Source organism: Haliotis asinina, chromosome 1 (assembly GCF_037392515.1).
Source record: "Haliotis asinina isolate JCU_RB_2024 chromosome 1, JCU_Hal_asi_v2, whole genome shotgun sequence".
Lineage (NCBI taxonomy): Eukaryota > Metazoa > Mollusca > Gastropoda > Lepetellida > Haliotidae > Haliotis > Haliotis asinina.
Genome location: NC_090280.1, coordinates 31,849,007 through 31,873,634, shown reverse-complemented (window position 1 = coordinate 31,873,634; position 24,628 = coordinate 31,849,007). Strand labels below are relative to the sequence as shown.

At 39.9% G+C, this 24,628-nt stretch overlaps 1 protein-coding gene across 8 annotated transcripts in view; it reads right to left on the bottom strand.

Annotated features, from left to right (window-relative positions):
* The window catches only part of LOC137290394 (uncharacterized), a 376,153-nt gene that overhangs the window by 95,248 nt on the left and 256,277 nt on the right, over window positions 1-24,628 (bottom strand). For 4 of the 8 annotated variants that reach the window (XR_010957207.1, XR_010957210.1, XR_010957208.1 and 1 more), the window contains one exon: window positions 14,684-14,742. The exons of 2 other annotated variants lie outside the window; for them this stretch is intronic. Coding sequence is in view for 1 of the 6 variants with exons in the window: in XM_067821319.1 (XP_067677420.1) it covers window positions 14,719-14,742 (24 nt within the window). In the remaining 5 variants the exon portion in view is untranslated. Of the gene's footprint in view, window positions 1-2,257; window positions 2,778-14,683; window positions 14,743-21,159; window positions 21,248-24,628 lie in introns of those variants that run through there. 2 more of the 8 variants (XR_010957211.1, XR_010957212.1) reach the window with 2 other exon arrangements.

Sequence of the window (24,628 nt, the reverse complement as noted above, 5' to 3'; positions counted from 1 at the left end):
TGCATGTATTGGTGACAAATTAAAGATCTGTGTAACTGTCAAGTAACATATTGAGAAACTGAAGTTTCCCCAAATTTGAAAATGCTGTCATTGAGAGTGCCTAATCTGACTAAATTATGCAAGAAAGTTTTTAAAATCAATCTACACGCTAATAAAGATGAGCGTAATGCGCGACGTAGGTAAAAAGGAGAAAGTATATGTCTATATACCGTTGACGGGTGTCCATTTAAAGAATATATAAATTATTTTAAAATTTGTAGGATCTATTTCAAAATGCGTTGATGGGGAGTACAGGGAGGGAAGGCGCAATTTATAAACGAACCAAATATTTTAGCAAAAGATATCACGGGCGCATGCGCAAATGTACACTTTTGCAAATTTGGCGTCAAGACATGCGCATCTCCGAGGCGCATTCAGACCCGTCTGATCAGCTCAAGTTCACGTGTCATTACAGCGAGGGTGCCATCTTGAAAGCGACATTCGTATATATGAAAACACCCTATGTCAGTCTGTCCTAGACAGTAGTGTCGACAAATAATGTCATAATTATTCTTGTTCTGAGATACATCTTGATAATAAAGTTTCTTTGATAAAAAGTGTCTCATGTGCATGGAGCGCTGACACACCTCGAGATCCTAATAGCCCTGTACCCTTACATCACTGCATAGAAATGAGTGTAATTGTGGATCCTATGCAAGGTAAATGTGAGCTATCTAGCCCCGCGCCACAATAACCCTAAAATATGAGACACCTAGTGCACAGCGGTGACATGCAGACATGCACAGATAATGCAGACGCTACAACCCAACGCTTTTTCTTCAAAAAACAGAATTCACATTCAGCCTCCAACCGCCAAGGTAGAGGACAGACATTGAGAGGGAAGTAACATAAATTATCGCCCGTGAAAAATCGAGTGAAAAATTGAGAAAAATATTCTTAAATCAGGATAATATGGTAACTGTATGCATTAAAATTTAGGCGGGGCGCGCCATATCATTTAGAAGCACCGAGAAATTTGAATAACTAACGAAGACAACATACCTACTCCCCAGACAGAGTGATCTGCATCGTCTGTCTTGACTAGAAGTCCACGTGACGGCCATCCTAGATGAACCACTACCTGCAGATGACTTCAACTGTCTCAATCTCAATTCCAGATTAAGAAACACATGTCTTCCATAGATGTAAAAACCATAACGAACTCTCTCTGCATAATAGCTCCATGCTCATAAACAGGCAGCCCCGGTCACACTAAAGACCTAACGTTCTTCTGCACCAGAATTTGGCGGTTTAGAAATGCAATGGGCATATACAGCTAGGTCGTCTGCGCATGCGCCCGCCTAGCGTCTGTGCAGTCTCACAAGATGTACACTAGGTATGTGTCCCCTGTCCTATCACAGTGCACACACCCACAATGTCAAAAAGTGCAGAAAATCCACCCCGCGAGGTCGCCTCTTCCCAAGCGAGGCGCATCCGATGCAAGTACTTCACCATGCCGACACACCTACGAGGACGCCATTACAAGCAAGACTCGATGTCAGGTAGTTATTCATACCACAACTCACATGGCCACATTTAAAAATCCACAAACCATTATGAATAATTCAAAATCCAAACAAAAAGGAAACAGATAGACCTCCAAATGAATATTTTCGCACAGCGCCATCAAGAAAGGGGTATCAGCCAGACACAAGACATGCAGAAGACTCTACATACAGCCTCCCTCCTTGATAGACCAACAATCCGCCATACTGTCTGAAACCACGCTTGCTCACCCTATGTCAAGCCTGCACACTGAACACGTCACTCAACTGAAAAATTTCATTCAATTTTATGTGTGAAAACTTTGAATAGGAGATTTAAAACCAATCTACAGCAGCATGTCTGAAGCGAGACACAGGTTTTGCCAGCAAGGGGACGCGATTCAGGCGGGAAGTGCTACGACATGGTGTATCTGACGCAGATAGGCAAGGTTCAAGTTTGAGCAAGGAGGAAAAAAAGGGCTGCGAATAATGTCTGACCTCTCAGATCACAGGCAGACGGCATGCCGAAATCACAGAGGTGTCTGTCTGGCCGATATTAAAAAGAGGCAAAGGAACGACACCCCCTGCGCAGTTTAAATATCTGGCGCATGAGTATGTCATAGAGTAAATGCATTTGCAGATAAATGCTGAGTAGCAGGCTACATCACAGACGACCTGACCCGTGCCTGGTGCATGCATGGCTTAATCACCCCAACGCTTGTCGGTATACTTACCTTGAATAGAGCGCACAAAATCACTCGAGACATTTCAAAAGTCTCAAAAAGCGCTGAGAAAGGAGCAGTAGTGAGGTCAGTCCAACATGTTGTGCTAGTCCTGGCTGTGGGGCCACTTTGCATAAGTCTAGCCACGGGCTTGCTTCGCTCATCATCACTTCCCGCCATTTCTAAAGATCCAACAACGTGCAGACGATCACTTTTTACGTGGTAAGTCCACGAGTGACACAACATCCAGACTGAAATACCTCCATGTCCTGGAAAGATCTCGTCTCTCTGATGGCGGAGTCTGCCATTGAGTGAGTCGCATGGCTGGCAGAAAAGGTCAGCCCAATAGGAAGTAACCAGTAGCATAGCGTCTATTCTCCTAACACGTGACTTCTTTCACCCACTATGGACTTCTCCCTTCAATCTGGCCCCAGCCTAGCCCGAGCCAAATCTGGACGAGACGCGTTTATATTCTCATCCCCAACACAAAAATGCCTATAAGTCCTCGACTGACTGCCGAGGGAGGTCAGACAGCTAGGCATTATCTAACCCGAGACAACAACAGTGGGAATTACCCCATACTCACAGTCACAAGCCTGTCACCGTCAGGGGGAGTATCTTGCCTCATGTAAAATGTAAGAATCCACAAAATATGTTTAGTCGTTATCTGACAAAGAGTGGCTGGCTCGCCTGCCGAGGCCCTAGTAACCTTGACTGCACCATGTCACAGTACTGTACTGAACTGTCTGACTGTTCTAAACTCACTCCGCCAGCCTACCAGCCAGGCAGCCAGCCAGCCAGCCAGCCAGGCAGAGATTCAAGCTGGCCACAGTGTTGGTGAGCTACTTCCAATTTACACCAGGTACATTCTCAGTCCCCAGTACAGATCTCGATCTCGGAATACCAGGGATGTGTGTGTTTTGTGTGCTCAACACTGTCACGGTAACATGTGGGAAACAGAGACGAGGATAGAGGATAAGGAGGAAGGAAAAGACATGTCTTCTCTGAAATTCATTGATCTGTCTCAGTCTGTTTCCTGACGTGGCTACAAGAAGAAAAGGAGGATGCCATATGAGGGGAGACAAGAGAGAAAAGCCTGCCCATTAGTATATAGAACATGACCTTAATCTAGGTCATTCTTCCCATGTCAGCCTGTGTGAGCATTGCGTAGCTACCCTATGACACTGTAGTATCAGCCAAGCTGACTGAACAGCCATGCTGGCTAAGCCAGTTAGCGAGAACAAGAGAGGCAGGCACACTACCGACGCACTGCTGCAGCTGCTTTAGACTGAGTGGAGAGATCTAAGGACACAGAGAAGGATGTCTCTGATTCTGCACAGGTGTTTAATATGGAATCGTTACTGTAGGATTTGAATCTCTGGACCTGTTTAGAGAAATTGGTGTCAAAAAATATTCCAGTCTCAATTTGGAAATAACAAGGACCAGCCGCAAAACCTGCTTGATATAGCAGAAATAGGACGACTCGACTCAACATTGTACAACCCTGATTGGCAGTTGCTATGGAGATAGTCAATCCCACTGGTTGACCTCCGACCTCTACGTTATAATACACCAGTACTTGTGTGACGTCTGAGTCACAGTAAATTACCTGAAAGGTTTAACGGTAATCTTGGTTTCAATTCTGTGTATGAGGAGGCACATACGAACATCCTTACTATCTTGCTGGCACATACGAACATCCATACTATGCTGGTGGCACATAGGAACATCCTTACTATGCTGGTGGCACATAGGAACACCCTTACTATGCTGATGGCACATAGGAACATCCTTATCATCTTCATCCTTACTGCCTTTAGAGCAGCAGTAAGTGTTGCTAGTTTCTAATGGTAGGGACAGGCAGAACCAATTAGCAAGCAATGTTTTAAAAATTCAGATTTAACTTTACTTTTGATACATTCAGATTAAACATTTGTGTTTGTTTTTTTCTGTTTCAACCTGACGTGAATGTATGATTTAAATATTAGTTACTTTTCACTGAATTTTAAACTAAGACATAAGATTTACTCCTGATATACTCAGAACACAGAAATTTATGGCTGGTTTCAAGAAGAACTGGAAGATTCGTTTAGTAAATTAATTTTTTAAAATCACATTTTAAGACTTATTTTAGGCCACAGTATTAATGGTGGACTTCAGTGTGAGATACTTTGTCTGAATTTTACGATATTCAGATTGAAGACTTACTTCTGACATATTCAGATTATGGTATTTAGGTCTGTTGCTGTTGACAAAATTCAAAGCTTTGAAAACATTTAGATTTAAGACTTCTGATATAATCAGATCATAGTATTAATGGCAGGGTTCAATATCAGCCACTTTTGTTGAATCTGAATGTATTCAGATTGAACATTTATTTCTGATGTACGCTAATAACTATTAATCGCTGGGTTTAGACAGATTAATTTGCTTAATTTACAAACAAACAAATTTTAACTTGTGTCATAATTATTTAGCTTGTCAGAAAAGTTCAATACCTGTGTCAAAAAGCTTCTTGCACTTGATTTACAAACATTCTGATTTAAGAACTTACTTCTGACATTAGACGCATTAAATATTCATACAAGTTCACAATTTCATGAAAACCATTCAGTGTTTTTATTGTCAGTCCAAAATAAATTTTTTTTTCAAATTTCATATCCACTTTTGAAATTCTCATTTTATGATTAATTTTTAATTTAACGAATTCTGCTAAGTTCAAATCTAAAACAAAATGTTTAATCTCTTTTATTTCACAGGTGGGAGCTTTTGAATGCTTAGCTTGTACAGTGACTCATCTTATATCAACAGAAAACAGACTAATTATTCTTTTTTAAAAAAAGAAAACATGAAAAAAAGATAAAAAACATATTTTTATTACTTCTTTGTTTTAGTGACTAACAAACCATACACTTTTGATTTTAATGTTTCAGTTCGTCTAATGATTTTTCAACAAATGAGGGAAATATTCCAGAAATTTATATTTTTCATTACACCAGATGAAACAATATATAATCAAAAGACCAGATACCTGGCTGTTATGAAAACAGATTCAAGGCAACATGTATGAAGGTTCATCATGATAAACCTTTCAATACCTTTACTGGAACAATAACTTTGCTAGTATGTCAATTGAATCATATGTCCTTATTTCACTACACAGGGTGGTGATATAATTATCTATAAAAATATAGATATAATTTGACAGTAACACAGACTGATAAATTGTTTTTCTGAAAGGTCATTTTTCCTCAGGAAATATTAACTTATTTAATTTCTGTTATCTACCAGAATTTGTCTTAACACTGAACATGCACCATTTACGACAGAAGATCACTAATAAATAATTAAATAACTCCTTCACTATTCGTACACCAGCACTTTTCACAATTCATAAATGGTGAATCCAATAGTTGTCTTTAATTGAATGTTTCAACAATTAATGAATTATTAAACCAATAAAACCTGGTGCTAAAGTCTGAACTGACTATTTCATTAAAGAAAAATAAGTGCTTTAGAGAAGAAAAAAACACATCAAATTTGTAATCAGTAAATAAGAGAAATGAAACACATTAAAAAAAATCATTCAATTCCAAACCGTTATATATGTCTATTAATATTAATTTATTCAAAAGCTTCAATTGTTGATAGAAATATTAATAAAGATAAACCTTCCAAAATACATAATCAATTGAACAGAATCACTTATAAAGGAAAACTAATTAAAAATGTTCAGTAGTAAAGTTGAACTCAGTACTGTTCAGTTGAAAATCCAAACTCGTTAAAAACATTCAGCAGTAGTTTGGGCTGATAATTTCCAAAGAACAGTAGTGGTATGTAAGCAGTATGAGTGAAAAGCATGGTGGAGGTATTCCATAGCAGTCTGTCTGGCAACCCACAAGAAAACTGTCTGGCTCAGTCCACTAAAGCCTCGACCCCCCTCTCTCTCTTCCATCCCCCCACGAATAACTTGTGCACTACATTAAGCCCAGGCCCATATTGTGGCGTGAGCCTAGCCTAGCCAATCAGAACGCTTGCACCAACATTAATGTACAGGGCCAGGATGAAATATTAGCGAAACCAGTTTCTGCACAAGAAACTGGGGTACATTTTGTCTGTGAAGAAACGACTGACTGGAGAGGGTAGTAGGTGCAATAGCCTCGGTCTGTCTAAACTGTGGCTAAACTTGGACAACTCTGACCCTAACCCTGGACATACTGTGTCACTTTCTCACTGTATTCCATCTATTTATAACTTCTATAATTTATTAAGATATATTTCATAGGAATATACTTTATTTTACTATGAAAACTTTACTTTTTGATTCTGGTGCAATAACAGATTTGTATACATCTATATATAAGCACTATTATTTATTAAGATATATTTAATAAGTATATTGTTAATATTACTGTGAAAATTCAATTTTGAATTTAGGTACAATAGCACTGAATGTTTTACAATGATGTATTCTTTTTTAGAATTTTGATTTTTGAATTTATGTTTAATACCAAATTTGAAATTATAGAGAGAAGTCTAACTTCAAATTTTCTGCTGTTGATATGCCTTTTATTTATCTGTTCATTAATTCTACAATATAAGAATGTATTGTATGTATTTTTAAAGTACATACTTTACTTTAAAGTGAAATTTTTTTTTTGATATTATGTGATAGCTTAAAGAGATGTCTTATAATTTGTAATCTATATGTAACGCTGTACTTGGAAAATTCCCACTTAACTTCTATTTAGTAATACTTAGAGAGTACATACATACTTAAATTGGTGTGTGAATGTATCAAGTAGTGAATTTTCTCTATTTACTATCAACACTATCTTCATTCAGAACTGTCTTAAACTTCAAAGAAAATTCATATTTTTAACAGATGAACAAGGCTATCACAAAATATTTCATTATGTCTCAGTTTGTTGCAACGAACTCAAAGAAACCACAAATTTTTCTTATAGGTTCTGTATATGCCTTTGAAACAAATATTCAGAAAGCAATTAGAAAATAGTGTCATATCAACCAGTTTGTCATAAGTATTTTGGTTTTAAATGTGATTTAAAAGTTAATTTAAACATATGACTGGCCTAAGTTCAAGTCACAATACTTTATTCAGAATGAAGGCCATTGACTCATAAGCTAATGACAACTTTTATGTGGCAATATACATAATTTTAATAAGTGTTTATCAAGAAAATGTTTCCTTTCATAAGCATGAGAAATAAACAAAACAACAATTTGTTATTTCAAACAATTCTTAAAAACTTTCTTCTCTCATAAGCATGATGAACACAGGTGTAACAATTTTTACTTCTTATGAATCATTTGTGTTCATTATTTTCCCAATAATGCTTATTGTTGGTGGACATTTAAATTTCATAGCATCACAATTAGCATGTCCATAAAAAATATGACATATTATCTTGATTATATAAAATGCCATTTGAACAGTCCACACGAAATTTCAGTAACATATTTCAAAGTTTTAATTTGCTTTTTCAAAATTTAATTTAATTTCAAAAGATGCCTTTCTAGCTTTACCAAACTTTAATAAATTTGATGAACTTCGTAAAATTATTTCCAGATATTTATCATTTCTCCATGAAACAGGAAACAGCAGCATTGTATTTCAACCAAACATCCTGCACATGACATATGTTAAACCAGTACTCGACACAAACGCTAGTCTGCCAGTCCAAGTCTAGTATATTTTCTTAAGGAACACAAAAAATACATATATGGTGGTTCGTTGTCTTGTGCACCTTTGAAGACCCAAAAAAAGTAATTTTGGTTTGTTTGACTTTTCAAACAAGCAACAGATAACTGAATTTTAAAAAAAAGAGTGAGTGTTCTTGCACTGCTTTTAGCAATATTCCACCAATAGTATGGCAGAGAACACAGGAAATGTGGTTCACATCATGTACCCTTGTAGGGAATCAAACCCAGTCTTCTAGAGGGCAGGTAAACACTTAAACCAAATTATTTTCCCAACACCTACTCCAAAATGTTTTCCCAACACTTACTCAAAAATGTTTTCCCAACACCTACCCCAAAACGTTTTCCCAGCTCCTAAGTCAAAACACTTTCTATCCAACTGATTCTCAACAACGCCTTCCAAAAATTCTTTCCTTCCATAATGTTCCCCCATGCCCTTTCCTAAGACCTACTACAAAATATTTCCCTTCCAACCGAATAAATGGATGAGTTTAGCTTTATGCTGTTGTCAGTAATATTCCATGTGGGGAATCATACCTGGGTCTTCAGCATGCCGTTGGAAAGCGTTAACCACTAGGCTTACCACACAACACACACCCCTTCCTACAGATTATCATCAAACCTTCCGCTAAATCCTTTCAATCCAACAGATTCTCAACACCACCTTCCAAATGCCTTCTCAACAACTGATCTCATGTACCTTCCTTCCTAAAATGCTTTCCTTCTAACTCATCCCAATAAATATTTCCTTGCACTTGTTCCAAAATCTTTCCTTCCAACAGAGTACCACCAACATCTTCCGAAAACACTTTCCCAACACCTTGCAGCACCTTCAACCAGCATCTTCAACCCAACATTCTTGCGAACATCATCTGAAAACTCTCTTCCTCCAGCACATTTCTCTCAACGCTTCCCATCCACCAACACCTTTCTCTAAATGCTTTCCTGGCACCTTTCCCCAAATGCTTTCCCAATGACACATTCCCCAAAATGCTTTCCCAATGACACATTCCCTTATCCTGTCAACCATGGCAAAAAAATCCTTTCACTCTTCCATCGACAGCAACATCACAATACAACAACAACAACAACAACAACAACAACAACAACAACGTGTTTATGGAACCAATAGCAGTCTTCAAACAAACATATCATGAGATGCAATGTTAAGAACAGCAGCTAAGCGACAGTGTGCTGTATACAGCTAACTCCTCGTAGACGCTGTGGAAGCTTTCTTCAAACAAGGCAACACCGGACATTGGTACCAGAGGCTCAACAGTAATATAATTGGATGATTAACAGACACAAAAAATATATGCAGCAACTGAGACCACCGCTCTCAAGGAGGTGACTTCAAAGACTGAGATGACCGTTGACTTGTAATTACCAGAGCCAGCACACAATTGGTTTTGATTTTAACATTTGTGGTGTGGCAGTTAATGGATAAAATGTTGTTATCCTCCCATCCATGGCCAACAAGACTTGGCAACAAGAGCGATAGGCCTCCAATATTCAAAGGACATTTGTAAATGTGTGTAATGGTTAGGGACAATGCCTCAAGCACTTGTTGGAAACACTGCTTCTCACGGTCAGCCTTTATAGGAGTGAGTGAGTGAGTGAGTGAGTGAGTGAGTGAGTGAGTGAGTGAGTGAGTGAGTGAGTGAGTGAGTGAGTGAGTGAGTGAGTCTGTTTTATTCCAGCTGCAACTGAACCCATGGGAACTGCACCCAGGCTTTAGCATGATGAGGAAAGATTTTAGCCTTTGGGTTACCTAAAAAAAATTAAGTGTGTGAAATGTAACCTAGTGAGGGCTATACTATCCCTGAGGATAGTGTCAGCAAGACATTAGTATAGAGGATAGTGCATGCCACACTTGTATGGAGAATAGTGGAAGGCCCACACTAATATCTATATAGAATATAGTGTAAGGCCCACACTAGTATAGAGGATAGTATACACCCCACCAGAATGGAGGATAGTGTATGCCACATCAGTATAGAGAATAGTATACACCACACCAGTACAGAGAATAGCGTACACCACACCAGTATGGATGATTATGGTGTGAAAGTACAGAGTATGCTTGGCACTCTATAAAGGTATCTAACAATACCCTACTGTAAGCATGATTTGTCCATGTGTAAATGGAAGATAAGCCATTTTGATGTTCTTAAATATGTTGAAAATATGCGTATGCTTCATCTTGAAAGACTTACAAAATCACTTATCTAACATGAATAAAAGTATAGTATCTTGTAATATTTATTCTGTATTTTCTTTCAAATTAAGAGTGAATAAGGTTAGTTTTAGTTCATGAACAAAAACTGCATGAAGTAAAATATAACTTCATGAAATTGACAAAGTCTTCATGAAGCCATGAACTGAGCTTTGCAGCAGTAGTGTAAGGCCCACACTAGTATAGAGGATAGTGAAAGGCCCATGATAGTATGGAGGATAGTGGAAGGCCTGCACTAGTATAAAAGATAGTGTAATGCCCACACTAGTATAGAGAATAGTGGAAGGCCCATGCTGGTATGGAGGATGGTGGAAGGTCCACACTAGTATAGAGGATAGTGTAAGGCACACACTAGTATAGAGGATAGTTTAAGGCCCACACTAGTATAGAGGATAGTGTAAGTCCCACACTAGTGTAGAGGATAGTGGAAAGTTCATGCTAGTATGGGGGATAGTGGAAGGCCCATGCTGGTATGGAGGATAGTGGAAGGTCCATGATAATATTCAGCATAGTGGAAGGCCTTCATTAGTATAGAGGATAGTGTAAAGCCCAGTCTAGTATAGAGTATAGTGTAAGGCCCACACTAGTATAGAGGATAGTGGCAGGCTCATGCTCATATGGAGGATAGTGGACAGCCCATGCTAGTATGGAGGATAGTGGAAGGTCCACAGTATAATGAAGGATGTGTGAGGTCAAATCTAGCACTGACAATAGTGAAATGTATACTCTAGTTAGGATAGTGTAAGGCCCTGATAGTAAGGAGGAGTAGTACTCCAACTCCAGTATAAACTGGCGCGAGGTTGGTGTGAATGTCAATCTAGCTTCAAGTATGAGGCTAAGTCTAGCTGAGGTGGCAAGTGAAAGATCAGAGGCCAATCATAAACCATTAGGGAACAATAACTACCTAAACTACCACTATCAAACCCCTTTGTACACACACTCCAACACTTGATCCTTCTTGTCAAAGCCCTCACAAGATGGCTATGGTGAAGAGATCAGTGTTAGTCAAAGGCCAGCTTTCTTGCATTCACCACAATACCTGTCCAGCCTAGGAGGTGTGGTCTTCACTGTTGGACACCGCCTATTTACAAGGTATAAACATGGCACGTGGCCATGGAGGTCATCCATGTCCATCTCAGCATTTATCTCAGCAGCAGCTTGAGAACCTCCTGCTGGTCAATTAGTTTCAATGGCTGCTAGAGGCGTACCCTCTGACATCTTATCACGCTAGATTAACCTCTAACACTGTCAAAGACTGTTTAGTCCAGCATGGCTTAAGTGATTTGCGCATAGTAGCCACTGGTCAATGGAATCTTCATGGCATACAGCTACCCCTTTAAGAAGAAGGTCTCCTGTGGGGGTTTGTGTCGGTGCTTTGGGGTTATTAATGCCTACAAAGACTGGAACTAGTTAGGGAGTGGGGGTGATAATTCATGAAAAAACAGCTATTGCGATATAGTCTACTGTGACATACTATTGCGAGAGCAACAGTATATTGCAAGCAACTTTTGCAATAATTTTTTCTGCTTCAACTGTCTCACTAAAGTAGTCCCTGTCTCTTTTAATAACTGACAAGAAACTTGAAACCCATATCAAGTTTGTTTAAGAGGTAACAGGTGAAGAAATCAAAGTGGACAAATCAAATGTTTTTGAAAAACCCATAAACATTGTATTGTTCAAAGATTGAAAGTTTGACAGATATGTTTCAAGCTCTTGGTTGTTCCCTTGAAGCCAATCATTTAGGGTATTTCTTGTTCTGTTGTTTCAGGAATCAGATTCTATATTACACTTTATCCCTCCCTCAATGAAGAATATGGCAGCCATGTACCAGTTGGAAGTGATTACCAAGTAAATTTGATCCACTGTCGTGCAATTCAAGTTCACATGACCTAACACTGCATCAACCAATCAAATTGTATCCTACAATATATCCGGATATATACTAGACAGGATACATCCGGACGTAAGACTGCAATCTCAGACATGTAGTCATACAGCACTGAAATCCTGTACTGTGTGTCAAGGTCGTGACCTTTGACCTGCAAGTACTTCCTTGTGTCCGCTAAGCTTCCTTGATTAGTTCAGTTTGGTAATTAATTATAGGACTGTGATAAAGGTTGAGCACATACACGGAACTTTGCGTTTATATGTCACGTTCACTGTCGTTGCCATGCATTCGTACAAGTCTCAATGAGACAAAATATTTCTCTTTTCTACGTCTATGATTCACACTGACATAGCAGTGGTCATAACTATTGTTGGTCCAATGGTTAGCAAGCTGACAAGGTAAGGATGCCATCTGTTGGATGACCCTACTACATTTTCTTGAGAATCAGGCTAGCTATTCTCGAAATGTTCGTAGCGCTACGAACTTCTTAAATCCAGTCTTAACACGTTGGCTACTATCAAAATTAAGAAAGAGAATAAGGACACAGTAAATTAATTTCAACAGTGATATGGTGGTTTCAGTTATATGGCAGGACAAATATAGTAATTGAACTTTGTACAACTTTTGAAACCAGAGATGAAGTGGCACTACAACTCTTAGCAAAACCAGCAATGTGAGCATGGCTTAACATCTTGACTGTGTGTCTAATCCCATTGGTTTGATGTTATACGTAGCGATATTCCAGCTTTATGACTGCAGTCTGGACCAAACAATCAAGTGATTGATATCGTGTTTATCGATCTATGTAATTGGGATATGATGACATGCATCAACCTCATTCATACAGTCAATTCCATCAGATGTCTTTAACAAGAACAAGAGTCATCAGAAGATGACATATCCTCTCGGCTCCCAACATGTTTGAAAGGACAAATCATCTGACAGTTACTTATTGTGTTTTTAAGTTTATTAAGTTTGAATTGTTTCCATTGAATTCATGGAAAATATAAATGCCATATATCTGTAATCAGAAAAAGTCACCATTTCAAGATATGTCTGATATACCTGCCAACATCTTTTGAAAGATATGAAATGGTTTTGGAGCTGTGCTCCGGAAGTGAAGTCCAAAACGTGTCAATGGAACCAGAGAAAATAATAAATCACAAAAACCTGTAAATACCAAAAGGCACTACCTTGGGGTCTGCCACACATATTGACCAAGTTACACTGACTGATATTAAGAAGTGTTTGAGTTTTGTTCCGAAAACGAAACACACCTCTCACTTTTGAGACAAAGTTTCCATGTAAACCAAGAAAATAATAAATCACAAAAACCTGTAAATAGCAAAAGGCACCACTTTAGGTTCTGACTGATATATCTACCAAGGTTTGCAGAAAAATATTGAACAGTTTTTAAGTTCTGCTCCAGAAACAAAGCCCATCCCTCCATTTTGAGACTAAGTCTGAAACTTTTCCATGGAAACTGAGAAAATGATAAATCACAAAAACCTGTAAATAGCAAAAGGCACCACTTTAGGTTCAGATTGACATATCTACCAGGTTTTGCAGAAAAATGTTGAATGGTTTTTGAGTTCTGCTCTGGAAACGAAGCCCATCCCTCCATTAGACTAACACCAAAATGTTCCATGGAAAAATAAAAAAAATTAAAAATGCCAAAAATCTGTAAATAGCAAAAGGTCCAACCATAGGTTCAGATTATATCTATCAATTTTGGTCTAAAAGTATTGAACATTTTATGAGTTATGCTTCACAATAAAAATGATTACGGACCAATGGACGCACAGACAGACAAACAAACAGAGGTGTCGGCTATATCCCCCCATATTACATGCCAGGGGAATAAAAATGGGTTGCAGAAGACCAATTCTAACGCCGAACTTCAAGAATCAATCTAGTGATCAACAGCATGAGCATCCATCAGTGCAATTGGGAACTGATGACATGTGTCAACCAAGTCATCCTGACCACCCAATCATGTTAGTCGCTTCATATTCCAAGCATGGGTTGCTGAAAGCCAATATTCTAATCCGGACCTTCAAGAGTTCATGAGGTAGGCAAACACATGTTGCTGAAGACCAGTTTTAACCCAGACCTTCACGGGTAGAGATCTCATTCCAGTTCTCCCTCTCCATCCCCATTCTGTTGCATGAACATGATAAAGTTTCTAAAAACATGGCAAGGGAATAGACCAAGTAATGAGGTATCGTGTTTCTCGTTGATGGACATTTAAGGACCTGGGAAAAGATGAAGATTTGAAAAAAAATAAAAAATAAAAAAACCATCTGAAGGAAGCAATCATCTTGGTCTGAATCAAAGGCAGACTTGAGTTCCAAATTAATCATGAAAGTCAACAGGTCAGTATAATAACCCTAAACTTCAAAACTTAAGACTAAACGGTCTCAATTTCAAAGAACATGGAAGACATCAAGGTCGCCAAGGTTAACATTTCTTTCAATTGTTGAAACAGCAACAATTTCCTTTTGTTGTTATTTAAATATATTTACTTAAATAATAACATATTTCCAGATAAGAATGAAAATCATAAAAAAAGCAATAATAAAAATATTCCCACCTGGGATCCAAACTCAGGACTTTCTGATTTTGAAGTCATCCACATTGCTGCTTGGTCACCTGGGAAGAAGGAGTGTTTTGTTTACAATTTGTAGGAACAATTTTTGTTAATATTTCTTCTTGTTTTTTTTGTCTAACAGTAAAGTACAGAACACCATTTCATTGTTTTTCAAGAACTTCTCAATTCATGGGAGACCTTTGAAAACATTCAATGGGCTTCCCCATGCACCCAAGCTTTGAAGATGAAGGAAAAACCTTTAACCTTCAATGTATGATTCAGTGTTAACCCTTCAATGTATGATGCAGCATTAACCCTTCAAGGCACAAGTCAATTTTAACCCCATATGGCATAAATTCAGCATTAACCCTTCAAAACTTGATTCAGTACTAACCCTCAAAGCATGATTCTGAATTAACCCTTCAAGGCATGATTCTGCATTAACCCTTCAAAGCATGATTCAGTTTTGACCCTTTAAAGCATGATTCAATCTGAACCCTTCACAGAATGATTCAGTATTACCCCATTCAGGGATGCTTCATTTTCAACCCATTAAGAAAATATTCAGTTTCAACCCTTTATGGAATGACTCAGTAATAACTCCTCAAAGCATGATTAAGTATTAACTCACCAAAGCATGATTCAGTATTAACTCACCAAAGCATGATTAAGTATTAACTCACCAAAGCATGATTAAGTATTAACTCACCAAAGCATGATTAAGTATTAACTCACCAAAGCATGATTCAGTATTAACTCTGGCAGACATTACCCCCCAAAAGCAGAATTCAGTATTAACCCACCATCTCTTAAAGTATTAGCCCTACACCTACGAATATTCTGAATAAAATATGGTTAGGCTCATACACCTATAGCTGACAGTCTCCCCCTACTACTGCAGACCGAGAGCTCCTTTAAGCATGTTCTCCATGGAAGAGTGCTGACCAGTGGCCAAGCAAAACAAGCTCCTCAAACACTAGGACAGTCTTTATGACACCCAAGGCCATTATTATAACAATCCATTGACAACTTAATGTCCTATCAACACAATCTCCCTCAGGCTGTTGGTCAAGTGAAACTCATTATCTCATTACACTGGTGAGGATTTGTTTACTCTGCAAGGAACAACAGAGATACCATCTTGACCATTGGTCACACCATCCGATCTTTACACATGCCAGCAGTTTGTCTCTCAAGTCTGAAACCATGTTATTCATGTTTTCTGGCAGATTTTCTGGATTGGTTGTTGAGACTATAATGCACCTGGGGATTGGTACCATGTTATTCATGTTTTCTGCACAGATTTTCTGGATTGGTTGTTGAGACTATAATGTACCTGGTGATTGGTTGGTGAGACTATAATGTACCTGGGGATTGGTTGGTCAGACTATAATGTACCTGGGGATTGGTTGGTGACACTATAATGTACCTGGAGATTGGTTTGTAAGACTATAATGCACCAGGGGATTGGTTGGTGTGACCAAAATGTACCTGGGGATTGGTTGGTGAGACTATAATGTCCCTGAAGATTGGTTGGTGAGACTATAATGTACCTGGGGATTGGTTGGTAAGACTATAATGTACCTGGGAATTGGTTGGTGACACTATAATGTACCTGGGGATTGGTTGGTGACACTATAATGTACCTGGGGATTGGTTGGTGAGACTATAATGTACCTGGGGACTGGCAGCACACTGATTGGTCAGCACATCTCAAAAATTCTGTGCCTGCTTGAATGTTTGGGGGGAAATTCTTGATGAAGCTCATTCTGCCACACAAGTGAATGAGTTCAGTTTTAAGTCAGATTTAGGAATAGCCCAAACATATCACTGCAATATTTCTGAATGTTGATTTTTTTTTTTAACCATGAGTCCTACTAGTAGGAACAGCAAGCAGTCTCAGTGAAAGACCTCAAACACCTGTCAAATAACAAATGTTTACAGTAGCCAAAGGATACAAGCACAAGAATAATACAGCTAATCATTCAGTCTTCTTGCAGCATGGTCCCTTTAAGCAAAGAATCACACTGAACAGTTTTCAACTGACCACTAGCAATTAACTCTTCCTACAGCTGGGCCCCTTTAAGCACCAGGAAGACCTACCACACCACAGAGCTACTGGTCCATCAAGGCAATGGTCAAGCACGATTACGGCCAGCCCTTTAAGAACAGTCAGTGGTCAAGCAAACAGCAGGGAGTTAATAGCTTTATCAGCTAGTGTTGTGATAAGCATCTCGCTAACAACCTCAGGTCATAGATCATGATGGTCAATTGGCCTCTTGCAGTTGAACAGCTGGATGAGCCATGCTCTCATACCCTGTAGGCAGGTTAAAGGGTCCACTATAGGTCACTGTGGGCAAGTTAAAGGGACCACAGGGCAGACTCATGCACACTGTAGGCATGTTATAGAGCCCTCATGAAAGACCCACTGGCTGCTGCAGGCATGTGAAAGGGCCCACAGGAGAGTTACCTGTGTCACTTAGCGCATGTAACAGAGTCCTTGTGCAAGACCCACAGGGTGCTGTAGGCAGGTTAAAGGGCCTATTGGAATGGACAATAGTCAGGAAGACTCTTAGTGTCATAAATTAAATTTCGAATATATTCCCGGAAACAATGAAAACAGATCAAACAAAATCCCTCTAAACAGCCTACACTTAAACCATGTAGTTTGACTTTCTTGCTGAACTCCATGACTGATTGCCACACACAGTCCTGAGACCAAACAGATTCCCTCCAAACTTCCAAGACTAGAATCTTCCAGTTCAGATTCCTAGCTCTCTAACTCAATGACTGACTGCCACACACAGTCCTGAGACCAAACAGACTTCCAAGACTAGAATCTTCCGGTTCAGATTCCTAGCTCTCTCTCTAACTCAATGAGTGACTGCCACACACAGTCCTGAGACCAAACAGATTCCTTTTAAACTTCCAACACTAGAATCTTCCAGTTCAGCTTCCTAGCTCTCTTAACTCCATGACTGACTGCTGCACATTATCCTGATATGAGAGGCTCCATCTAAACTGGCAAGCCAACAATCTTCCAGTTGTCTCTTAACTCAGTGACTGCCTGCTACACACAAGTCCATCACCATGTAAAGCCCTGAGGGCCAGACTGAGCTCCTACTTCTACCAACAACAACCCCAGGTTATTGACAACCTGCTTATGTCCACTGTGATTCAGTTGACCACTTAACAAGCAGGGATTATCCCCGAGTGGCTGTAACAAACGCCTATGTTCGTCAGAGACGGTGGGCACGTGGTGCTGGAATGTCCCGACCTTGTGGTCACCACCACAGTGGAGGATAATAAACCTCGCATTATTTCACGGTCTACTGACCCAGGTATTAATCTCCTGGTCAGTCAAGCATGATTTAAAGGGCCATGGGCGAGGGAGGTATGGCAGTTGAGCTTGAAGGCTGCAGCTCCAGCCAGTCTTTCTCTGCCTTCAGACTTAACAGTACAGTTCAAGGCAAGCCTGGGGTGTTTCAAACAGAAGCCTGGTTGAGGAATTTGTGTGGAGTTTGGTTGTCTTAGCATGTTGTAAGGAGCTTACACTAACTTTTAGTCTCTGAATATATTTTATTCTCTTAGTTTCTGAATCTATATAATTCTCTTAAACTCTGACAATAGATACATACATACATACATACATACATACATACATACATACATACATACATACATACATACATACATACATACATACATGTACTTCCCTTAGTCTATATACTTCACTTAGTCTCTGAATATATATACTTGTCATAGCTTCAGAACATATATACTTTTCGTAGTCTCAGAATATATATACCTCTGATAGCAACAAAGAATCCCACTGAAATCAAAATGGACCCCAGTGAAATGTGAGATTCAGAACCAGAGGAAGTTTCAACTTGCTTCACTATGGATTTAACATTGCAGGGTAGACAGTATGGAAAATAATGTTCAGGGACTGTGAGACTGACTATATCGCACGGAGAGCGAGGCAGTATGGAAAATAATGTGGTTCAGGGACTGTGAGACAGAGAGATGGACTACATGGAACTTAACTGTCTTCACTGTGTGAGGCAGTTTGCATCTTCAGAGTGTTGAGTTTAGTTACTCAATAGTGTGTGTGGAACTTACTTATATCTTCACAGTGTTGATCTTCAAGTATTTTCACACTGTGGACTTTCAAGTGTTTTCACTGTGTGGAATTGTGTCAGGCTTGATTGCGAGTCTTTACTGTGTATCTGCTGGGTCGCCCTTAAAGCGTCAATATTTAATCGTATTTAATGAGCAATATTTGAAGCATTTCCATCTTGTGTTGAGTTGTGTAAAGCTTGATTGTGTGTCTTTACTATGTGTTTGTGTCTTCACAATGTGAAAGTTTAAACTGTATTTACTGTACTAAACTTCAAGTGTCTTCATCATGTGTGGAGCTGTCTTGAGATTGGCCATATTGACTCCAAGGCAGGTGTGTGAAGGAGTGTTTGTGCAGGTGTGAAGAAAGTGTGCAGGTGTGTGAAGGGGAGTGTGTGCAGGTGTGAAGTAAGTGTGCAGGTGTGAGGAATGTGTGTGCAGGTGTGTGCAGGGATGTATGTGCAGATGTGAAGAAAGTGTGTGCAGGTGTGTGAAGGGGTGTATGTGCAGGTGTGAAGAATGTGTGTGCAGGTGTGTGAAGGAATGTATGTACAGATGTGTGAAGAAAGTGTGCGCAGGTGTGTGAAGAAAGTGTGCGGTGTGTGGAGGGGTGTATGTGCAGGTGTGTGCAGGTGTGTATGTGCAGGCGTGTGAAGAGGTGTATGTGCAGGTGTGTGAAGGGATGTATGTGCAGATGTGAAGAAAGTGTGTGAAGGGGTGTATGTGGATGTGTGAAGAAAGTGTGCGGTGTGTGGAGAGATGTATGTGCAGGTGTGAAGAAAGTGTGTGCAGGTGTGTGAAGGGATGTATGTGAAGAAAGTGTGTGCAGGTGTGAGAAGGGAGGTATATGCAGGTGTGAAGAAAGTGTGTGCAGGTGTGTGTTAGGTGTATGCAGCTGTAGATATAAGATCAAAATATTGGAGTGAGTTTTTATATTTCTTTTCAGAAACCTCACCAAGACCACTGTAGTTACAAGAAAACAGCCTTCAACTAATCATTTTCAAAGACATCATCAAGCTGGACCTCCATCTAATTAGTTGCCCCTAGAGCTATTACAGGCAGATCGGGATGTTGTCTAACCCTGAATCCTTATACAGTATTAAAACATAAAAACACTTTTGAAATGCATAACTGTCAAACAAATGATAAATTTCAATGGCCTCAACTTGAAAGAATCCATTTATACTGAAAAACAATGTACAGAAACCCAGTAATGAAGCATACAGAAGTATCTATTTTACAACTGAATCTATCTCGAATTCAAGGAGTTGCAATGAGTGATATCAGTTCCAGCCCAAACAAACAGATAGTGACCGAGCATCTGTTTATAAAACGTTCTGTGATATATCGGACTGTAGGACTATTTGTTACTGACGATACCTCCGAAACTTGTAGCACGCACCAAAAAAATTTGTCTCTTTCATATGATGACAAGAGCATATTTTTTTCATAACAACTATAGGCCTGTGTGCGTCAAGGTCATAACTGATGCCATGTGCAGTCGCCATGGCAAAAAGAATCGGCAGGTCCCACAGGACATACTGACACTGTTTTTAACTCATCTGCTGAAGAAACAAGACAGCCTACGACATTTTTCCATATATTCAAGAAAACTTGACCAAAACATCTCCCGGGAATCAGCAAACATTACCAAGTCGTTGATAGAACGAGCTCACAGACAGGCTTGCATTTAGAGAAACTGGTTAGAGGTGAAAATTATGGAAATTGCCAAAAACGGAATGATAAAATTCAAACAAGGAAAAAATGATTTAATTTCAACAAAAGTATCCAAATCTCAATTAAATTTAATCCAAATTTAAAATCATAAATACTTTAGGGTCATTATTGTGAATTAATAAACTCAATAATCTTTAATATTAAATACTGAACATGAAACATACATTGACAGAGACTTCCAAGGTATAATAAGTAACTGACACATAGCAAAATAAACATTTCGAAATGTTCAAGCTCAATTTCTTTTAAAAAATGTTAACAATAACAGTTATGCTAAGAGAAAAATCAGATATAAAAATCCTTAACGAGGCCATGACCTTGATCAAGGTGTTGACAGAGATTAGGCCCTGTATTCTATGTTGTGGATGTCATTTTCTTGCCACCTCCTGTATTAAGTCCAAGTTTGCATCAGATACCAACTTAACAAGCTAAACAACACCCCTAAAGTCCCCAACCCTTGTATTACAGGGATAACCTAGCTGATAGCAAGCCTTGGAGCCTTAATGAGCTGACCTCCTGAGGTCACCCCGCTGAGGCGAGTCTGGTACTAGCCTGACAAATGAACTAGGCGAGATGACAGCCAGGCTTTACGAGCCACTGATGCTATCTATAGGATCCATTACCTGTGTTTCTTTCTACCTGGGTATTTCACAGGCAAGCTCGTTTACAAGGAGAATTCACATGCAGCAGATCCAAGCATGAACTGCACACCTGAAAAGTATATGGAATTTTTCCTGAAGTTCCTCTGCATACAGGATTTTCTGAGATCAGTTAATCCAGTAATTCAGTAGGTAAACTTAAACACAGAGAATTTTGTACAAAGATCTTAAGCATAAATTACCCAAAATTTATTCTTCATCAGACACTTAGATGGTTCAAGACATGGGTTTATTTTCTGCTGCAGGGAAGACACCTAATCAAGCCAAAGTCATTGAGGCATGACTTCATTCAACGAAATGAGTCTTATCGGACAAGTGGCTTTGCATAGTAACATGTTTTGGTGGAAAGACAAGATGCTTGAGATTTTCACAACGCTTTGAATAAGGGAAAGTCGTTCTGTGACTGACTGACCCTCAAACCCAAACCTTCACCTCCACATCTTCTTCCCCTGATCCCTAAATCAATCACTCAATCAATCTCCATGCATCCCTACTACCCACACCTTCACCCCGAACCACCCTGAAATCTGAGTGAACAAGGCCAGCCAGCAAAGAAACTATGCCAGCCAACTCCAAGACCACTTCTGTCCACTCCCAACGAATGGACAAATGTGACCGCGGACCACATCAACTGATTAACCTTAACGAGGTTCCAATTAGCACATACACTCTCAGCACTGACTTGATAACAATCACAACTGCACCCATCCCCACAAAACTATGTCCCTAAGGACCTTCAGTAATGTGGCCCTTCAAAGAGGAGTACTCAAATCCCCATCACAGCTCCCTAATCTCTCTATTCTAAATCATTCAGCTCACTAATTTCGTCTCTAGGCCTTAAACTGACCTAATTTTCAAATTTGCCTGAATACCTAAAGAAGCTTAGAAACTTTCAGCGTTAAATATTCAGTCCTGTGCATCTGAAAACTCCATACGTGAGTTGTACCCTGGGATTATGCTGTTTGGCTGTGAGCGGCAATTCAGAGCAGCTGAATTCTATTATGAATTGGGGAATTTGGTGGCAACCATGCTATATCTTTGTAGGGGCAGTGGGGGTCTTTTAATTCTATTTAAAAAAATATTTGAATAATTGTCCCCCCCCCCCCCCCCAATTCTTTACCAAAACTGGTATGATTCAGACTGTTGAAAAAAAAAAGTTTTAAAAATATTACCCTTTGGTAAGGCGTTATAATTAAGAAAAAAATTATTTAGTGTCATAGGTTTAAGTGAAAGAATATCAGGTTTTGGAGCCATGATTGAAAAAATTTACTGTCTCTACAAAATGCTTTCCCTTGACCATACCCTTCCAGAATGCTAGGAAGGTGGTCACTCACTTACGAACAGTCTGAGGCATCAAATCACATTTGGGGCAGCTGAGCAGCCTGGCTGTTAAAGTGTGTCCTCATCACACAGAAGACTCAGGTTCAATTCCCCACATGGGTACAGAGTGTGAGGCCCATTTCTGGTGTCCCCTGCTGTACTATTGCTAAAAGTGGCGTAAAACTAACTTAAAACATCACACCAACTATTTCTTTGACGTGAATAGTCCTAGAGAAGTACTGTCAAATTACTGCTCTCTGGATGCATAAAATAATTTGCACTGCTCATCCCTCGAGGTAATAATTTGCACTGCTCGTTCATTGGGACCCAAAGATATCATTAAAGCAATTTAATTACAGCTAAGCTAAGATGCAAGGGAACAATTTACTGTTTATGTCTGATATTCCTATCTAAATCAATACGTTCTGTTTCAAACAAAACATCTTTGATTAGCATAAGGTTTCACAAGTGCTTGATATTTCATTTATTGTTGGTACATTGGGCACCATTAGATCCCTTTGTCATGAAGGATGTACTTTCTGTGGGACTCTCAAGAATCAGTGCAATTAAACTCCAGCACACTGACCAACCTCCAAACTCACACTGAACAAGCACTTGATACACTGCCATATTTTCTCGCCCCTTGATGTACTGCCCAGGACCCAAGGTCTGCCTTAACCCTCTATGAATTGCCCTTAACTCTGCCTCACCCCTCGATGTATTGCCCCGCCCCTCAGCTTTGCCTCACTTCTCGATGTATAGCCACTCTCAGCTAACCATGTGATGTACTGCCCTGTCCTTCAACTCTGCCTCACCTCTCAATGTGTTGCTCCCAGCCCTCTGCTCTGCCTCATCCCTCAATGTACTGCCCAATCCCCAGCTATGCATCTCCCTCGATGTATTACCCTGTCCCTGAGCTCTGTCTTACCTCTGGATGTATTGCCCTGCAGCTCAGCTCAGCCTAACCCCTTGATGTATTGCCCTGTCCCTCAGCTCTGCCTCACCTCTAGATGTATTGTCCTGCAGCTCAGCTCAGCCTAACCCCTTGATGTATTGCCCTGTCCCTCAGCTCTGCCTCACCTCTAGATGTATTGCCCTGTCCCTCAGCTCAGCCTAACCCCTTGATGTACTGCCCTGTCCCTCAGCTCTGTCTTACCTCTGGATGCATTGCCCTGCAGCTCAGCTCAGCCTAACCCCTTGATGTATTGCCCTGTCCCTCAGCTCTGCCTCACCTCTAGATGTATTGCCCCTAGAACTCAGCTCTGCCGCACCCATCAATGTATTGCCCTGTCCCTTAACACTGCCTCATCCCTCAATGTACTGCCCCACCCCTCAGCTTTGCCTCACCCCTCGATATATTGCCCCATGCCTCTCAGCTCATCCTTCAGTGTATTGCCCTGACTCTCATCACTGTCTCAATACCCTGCTCACACCACAATGAATTGTGCCATTCTTCAACAATGCCTTACGGATTAACACTGCCGCACCACATGTCAAATTATCCCCAAACCCTCACCACTCTGCCTCACCTCCCAACACTACCTCACCCCTCAACAATGCCTCATCCCCCAACACTGCCTCACCATTCAACGCTGCCTCTCCACTCAACACTGCTTCACCCCTCAACACTGCCTCATCGCCCAACACTGCCTCACCATTCAACGCTGCCTCTCCCCTCAGCACTGTCTTGCCCTTCAACACTGCATCACCTATCAACATGCCTCACCATTCAACAATGCCTCAGCCCTCAACATCACATTTCAACAATTCCAGACTTAACGCTGCCTCGTACTTTAACAGTGTCTCATCCCTCAACACTGCCTCACCCTTCAGCACAACATCACCCCTCAACATTGCATCACCCCTCAACATGCTTCACCATTCAACACTGCCCACTCCTCAACACTGCCTAAACACTGCATCATCCCTAAAACATCAACAGTATTTTATTGTTTTTGATATCAATCACTGGATTGTCTGGTCACAAATTAATTATTTACAAACCACCATCACAAATGAGGAATGTTGCTGAGGGCAGCATTACACTCAATTCAAACAATCACCAATAAAACAAAGTACCAACTTCACTTGTCAGTGCACCATTGCAACACAT